This window comes from Mytilus galloprovincialis, chromosome 11, assembly GCF_965363235.1.
Source record: "Mytilus galloprovincialis chromosome 11, xbMytGall1.hap1.1, whole genome shotgun sequence".
Taxonomy (NCBI): domain Eukaryota; kingdom Metazoa; phylum Mollusca; class Bivalvia; order Mytilida; family Mytilidae; genus Mytilus; species Mytilus galloprovincialis.
The window spans coordinates 21740465-21747232 of record NC_134848.1 but is presented as its reverse complement, the minus strand read 5'-3'; the positions used below and the strand labels follow the sequence as shown (position 1 = coordinate 21747232).

The following is a 6768-nucleotide window of genomic DNA, read 5'->3' as shown; positions in this document are numbered from 1 at the left end:
AGTTACAATTTGTCGCATTTGCAGTTACAATTACATTATTTGCAATATTATTTATAGCATTTGCTATATCTATTATAGCATTTGCAACAAAATATACGTTTGATCATAATGATACGCCAAAGTGATTAGCACTTTTGCCTACTAGTGGCTGAAATACAAATATTCTTTAGAATTGCTCATTGTTGAAGGCTATATCATAACCTATAGTTGTTAATGTATGTGTCATTTATGTGTCATTGTGGTCTCGTGTGGAGAGCTGTCTAATTGGCAATCATATCTCATTTTTTTTTTTGTCATACCTACATATTGTAATCCTCAATAGGATAACTATTCACATGGACATGGAACTCTGAATCGTGAAATAATACATGTCATATGCAAAGCAGGGCTTGTTTTCACAGCAAGTAAGCAAAACCTCGTTTTGAATTTCTATTATTGCCAATCATCTTTATTTTCATATTAAGTGTTCTAGTCCTTTGTTTACTGTGTACATTTTTTTCTTTATCTGTTATAATAGTTTTCAAGATAATAACAAAAAACTGCGAAATCTTCCAAAATTACTTTACCGTTGCAAATACTCCTCAATAGGTTGTTTAATTTGTATAGAAATCCTATAGGAGAAAGATCTTGACCTGCTTATAAATTCTGCGCATGTCAAATTTGCTCTTACTGCTTTATATATATATATATAGTGTGTTTTCAAATTTTAACCCAAAACTTGGCAGAGACAAAACTAAAAAATATGACTATCTTTTCTCATTAAATATGTAAGAGATAAATTTGTCCTGGTAAAATATGTCTGGGTGGACACATATAACTAGTAGAAAAAGTCCATGGTTACAAAATTTACTAGTATTTTTTGTCCGATGTTAGTAATTTATGTCCCCAGACTAATTTTCCTAGGAGTTGTAGTCCATGTCATTAATATTCCTAGGTAAAAACGTCCATGTCCTCTTTATAGGAAAAATATTAATGAATCAAATCATTTAAGTTTAAACAATGGAAACTTATAAGAGTTGTTTGTTTATATTTTTAATAAAATGTATGTCCCCAGACTAATTTTCCTAGGGAATCATGTCCATGTCATTAATACTCCTAGGTAAAATCGTCCATGCCCTTTATTTTGTAATGTACAAAAATGTTATATTTTGATATTGTTATATAGAGTTGTGTATCAATTCTTTTAATAAAGTTTATGTTCCCAGACTAATTTTCCTAGGAAATTTTGTCCATGTCATTAATATTCCTAGGTAAAAATCGTCCATGTCCTGTATTTTAAAAGGAACGTTTTAATGAAACAAATTATTTACATGAAAATGCAATTTTGATGATTTAAAATATTGTTCGGATCAAGAGCTCGAGCATTAAAAATTTAATGACATGAATGTCCCTGGACTAATTTTCCTAGGAAATCATGTCCATTTCAATAATATTGCTACTGCCTAGGTAAAATGTCAGACCTTTTTTTCAAAAGATTAATAAAAATTTCATGTTTCAATATTCAGTTTTACAGTTGTATATGAATATGTCCCCAGACTTATTTTCTTAGGAAATCGTGTCCATGTCAATAACATTCCTAGGTTAAATGTCCATGCCCTTTATTTTAAAATATCAATATAAATGTTATGTTTCAATATTCAGTTATAGAGGTGTGTATTATATTTTAATAAAATATGTCCCCAGACTTATTTTCCTAGGACATCGTGTCCATGTCATTAACATTCCTAGGTTACAAAGTCACTTTTCTTTATTTTAAATGGGAAAAATAATGAAACTTTCAAATCTTAACTAAAAATATGATTCTGTTTTAATTTTCAATAATTGTTATAAAATAATAAAAAAAAAATACTAGTATAACATATTAGGACAACTTTTCCTAGGAAAATATGTGCCAGACATATTTAACTACCTATGGACTTATTTTCCTAGGACAAATTGTCCTGGGACTTACATTCCTAGTAAAATAATGATCATGGACTTGTTTTCCTAGGGAAAAAAGTCTGGCGGACAGATTTTACTACCGGACTAAATTTACTGTTACAAATACACCCTTACCTGCTTATCGTTTTGTATAGAATTTCGGCTTTGCTCCAACTGTTTTGTTTTTGAGTTATAAACCAAACACTGGCTTTTACCCTTATATTCTGGTTAAGCAACAACGGTCATGTTTGCTAACTTCTATGTCATTTGGTCTGATCGAGAGTCATCTCATTGTCAATCATACGAAATCTTCTTACAGATACGGTATAACAAACAAATAAATTGATATCAAACCACATCAAAATACTACAATTTTACTTTTTGATTGCGTTCCATAGGTATTAATTTATAGTTATCGCCCCTTGATTGACAATACTTTGATAGCATGATACTCATACTGCATTTTATGTGCATATATATATATATATATATATAAATATCAAATAAAATATCAAATGAATAACGATTGAGCGGACGTCCAGACATAAAGCTGGTGAGTAGACATACATATAATGAGGGGGGATAGGAGGGGCCTTGATCCCGAAATCCCGGACTTGAAAAAACGAAATCCCGAGGCCCCGAATTTAAATAAAGCAAATCCCGACATCCCGAAATCCGAAAAAAAGGATTCCCGGATCCCGAAAGGGTCAATCCCGAAATCCCGAGCTTAAAAAGACCCGATCCCGGAGTCCCGATAAAGGTCCTATCCCTCCTCTATAATTGATGTAATTTTGTTTAAACGTAGTTATCAAAACAAAAGAACTCAGTCTCGGTATGTACACAATGGTCAACAGGTCAACACTCCTCGCAACATTAAAATTGATATGTATGGCGTATTAAACTTTGTAATAATTAAGTTAACCGAATGTAATCTTATTCTTTTTGTTTGTATTTGTGAAAAAACAATAATTTTTATTTTCATGAACAGAAATGTGTTTATGGAACGTCAACAGTGTAATATGTAAAGAGCGAATACTGAAATACCATTTTAGTGTAAGGGAGCTACCATTTGATTTTTATGGGGGGGGGGGGGGGGGGGGGGGGCTAGGATGAAAAATTTTGTCCTGCATTTTTTTTTAGCTATAATCTCTGTCCTGCCTTTTTATTTTTCACTCTGTTCGGTCCTGCCTTTTTTTTTTTTTTAGTTTATCCTGACTTTTTTTTACCTAAATTGTCGTCCTGACTTTTTTTTTTGCAAGTTTCTCATCCTGCCTTTTTTTTTTACTCAAAACTCCTGTCCTGCCTATTTTTTTCAAATTTCATCCTAGCCCCCCCCCCCCCCCCCTAAAAATCAAATGGTAGCTCCCTAAGCATATTTTATCAATTTAATTCAGGTAAAGTAATGTACACAAATAGGCATTTACATAATAATACAAGTGAAATAATTAATAGGATCCAGAAACAAGCTGTTAGCTTATATTAATCCGTTTCCTAATAAGAATATTTCATATTGTAATACTCGAGGAGTAAAATGTTAAAAAAAATAACAATATTACGCTAGATCATGCTAGATGGAAAGAAGAAAAAAAAACATATAATAAGGTTGTGACACACAAGAAAGAAGAAAACAATAATACATCGGAAATTCAATTATAAAGTGTATGTTTCTGAACGGACACAATTATTTAAGATATAAGTATTACTTGTTGAACAAGATTTGTGCTATACCATTTTCACTGTATATGCCATGAATTTCTGGTGTAGAATGATAAATAAACAGACGAACATTTAGAATTTTGGAATACAATAATAAATGTTATTGTATAGCAATATAATATTTCCCACAGAAAGTAACCAAAAGTTAGCGTGCAATAAATTCTAATATTGCACTAGTGCAATAAATCTTCAAAATTCATGACGTCATCAACGATCAAATCTTAGTTTAAACCAGTTTTTACTTGTAAATATTATATTGCTATACAATAAAAGGGTTATTGCATGAATATTGGGGAATATTGTCCCTCGTAGAACATATATTGCACTCGCAAGCTCGTGCAATATAAAATTCTACTCGGGACAATATTCCCCAATATTCATGCAATAACCCTATAATATATCAAATGGATTGTTTTAATACACTTGTGATATATGACCATATAGGTAAGATATACAGCAGGGTTTATATAAGACATACACCGACCAAAGTGTGAAATCATAACTAAAATAGGTAAATATTAAGAATATTTCACTAACAGAGCGCGCAAGAGATTTAAAAGCAACAGTTTAGTTTCATTTACAGAAAACTGTCCCTTTTAACATAATTATTATTATTATACCTCAGTTATCATTTTCTATATATAATAAGTACACAATATTTTCACTATTTTGCAAATTAAAAGCTTTGAACTATTGGACCGGTCAAAAATTTCTAACTATTGGACCTGGGTGAAACTATTTGACCGCAAGCGTCATTATATTTCGCGGAATTTTAAATGCAGCTACGCAATTGGAGGATTTTGAAAATAACGCGGGAGTAACGACGTCGTGTTTTACCTATTGACAGTATCCCACTGGAACTTGCCGTATGTGGGACGATCTACATTAACATATAACATCTCTCCCACCTCCCCCAATATACTAAAATAAACAGTTTCAGCTGATGAATATTTGAATATTTTTTTATCACGTAGTATTTGTTTATCTTAAATATATGTATAAAATGTTATTGTTATGTTTTCAGCCTGCTGTCAAAGAACATAAGATTTCTTTGTTTCTATATACATGTATATATAAACTACAGATGTCAGATTGAAGACAGGAAATTGTGACCATTGTCCAATAAATGTTTTGAAAATGAAAATACAGCTTGCTGTACGATTAATTCCTTTAATCAAGCTATTAACCAGTAGCAAACAAGCACTATTGTACAATAAAGGACAGAAACAACTAATCGTCTCCCAGACCCTTGATCAAACTAAAGACCAGTAAGAGAAAATCAATAATGACCGAGAAAGGACAGAAACATATGATAAATCCAATGATCTTAATGATGCACCATGTAAACTTAAAAAATGTGATATATATATGGTAAATGGTTTAGTTAGAAGTACAAGCCCGTATGAGAACAAACACCAACGACATGGATGACCGACCTCACAAATGTTTTGTATGTTTTAAAGGATATAGTTTTCTTGGAAAATTAAAAGAACATATGAAAGTACATACTGGTGATAAACCTCATAAATGTGATTTATGTGAAAAAGGGTTTGCCCAGAGATCAACTTTACAGAACCACATGGTAACACATACAGGTGATAAACCTCATAAATGTGATTTATGTGAAAAAGGGTTTGCTCAAAGATCGAATTTATGGAGACACATGGAAACACATACAGGTGATAAACCTTATAAATGTGATGTATGTGATAAAGGGTTTGCCCAGAGATCAACTTTACAGAACCACATGGTAACACATACTGGTGATAAACCTTATAAATGTGACGTCTGTGGTAAAGGGTTTGGCCAGAGTTCACCCTTACTGAACCACATGGTTACACACACTGGTGATAAACCTTATAAATGTGATGTCTGTGATAAAGGCTTCGGCCAGAATTCGACTTTACAGAGTCACGTGGTAACACATACTGGTGATAAACCTTATAAATGTGATTTATGTGATGAAGGATTCAAGCGGAATTCAACCTTACGGACACACATGGAAACACATACAGGTGACAAACCTTATAAATGTGATGTCTGTGGTAAAGGGTTTAGTTATAATAAATCATTACGGGAACACATTACAATACATACTGGTGATAAACCTTATAAATGTGACGTCTGTGGTAAAGGGTTCGGCCAGAGTTCGACCTTACGGATACACATGGTAACACATACAGGTGACAAATCGTATAAATGTGATGTATGTGGTAAAAGGTTCGGCCACAGTTCGACCTTACAAAAACACATGGTAGCACACATAGTCGACAAACCGTATAAATGTGATGTATGTGGTAAAGTGTTCGGTCAAAATTCGAATTTACTGAAACACATGGTAGTACACACAGGTGACACACCTTATAAATGTGATATATGTGGTAAAGCATATAGTCGTAATCAACCATTGAAAAAACACATTAGAATGCACACGGGCGATAGACCATATAAATGTGATGTATGTGATAAAAGATTTCTTTGTAATCAATCATTGAAGAAGCACATTAGAATACATACAGGTGAGAAGCCATATACATGTGATGTGTGTGGAAAAAGATTTAATCAAAATAATAATCTTAAGAGACATTTTAGTAGAATACATACTAGTGAAAAATATTAAATATTGCATCGTATATGACATGTATGATTATTGATTTAATCGTAGTTATGAAAGTAAAAACTCACATGAGAACACACAGAGATGAGGGGGAGGACAGGGGGTACCCTTCTCCCTTCTCCCACCCCTCTTCTCCTTTCTCCTACCCCTGTTCTCCTTTCTCCCATTAGAATAAAACATCTCCTTTTGAGATATTTTTTCTTGAAATATTAGAATTTTTTTTTAAAGGAGAGATATTTTATTTTTTCTCCTTTCTCCAACTTTTTCTCCTTTCTCCTACCCCTTTCTCCGTTCTCCCACCCCTTTCTCCTTTCTCCTACCCCCTTTCTCCCGGTCTCCCTTACCCCTGTCCTCCCCCTCAGAGATGATATATACCTTATAAATGTGTACATAGAGACTGGTAATTAATACATCTCTTAAATGTGATGTTTGTAGTGAACGGTTTAGTCTGAGTAAGAACTTATAAGCTCAAAAGAGAACACACACGTATGCACTGAATATCCTATCTTATAAAT

General features: G+C 32.7%; 1 protein-coding gene across 1 annotated transcript; it reads left to right on the top strand.

Moving 5' to 3' along the window:
* The first annotated feature begins 2400 nt into the window (after nt 1-2400).
* On the top strand, nt 2401-6335 carry LOC143051860 (uncharacterized). Its single transcript, XM_076224849.1, has 2 exons — nt 2401-2473; nt 4661-6335. Exon 2 carries the CDS (start codon nt 5039-5041, stop codon nt 6254-6256), a length of 1218 nt encoding a protein of 405 aa, XP_076080964.1. The 5' UTR covers nt 2401-2473; nt 4661-5038; the 3' UTR covers nt 6257-6335.
* Nucleotides 6336-6768: the final 433 nt, after the last annotated feature.

Excerpts from the sequence above, each read along its gene's own strand:
- LOC143051860 (XM_076224849.1), top strand. The coding sequence starts at position 5,039 with ATGAGAACAAACACCAACGACATGGATGACCGACCTCACAAATGTTTT.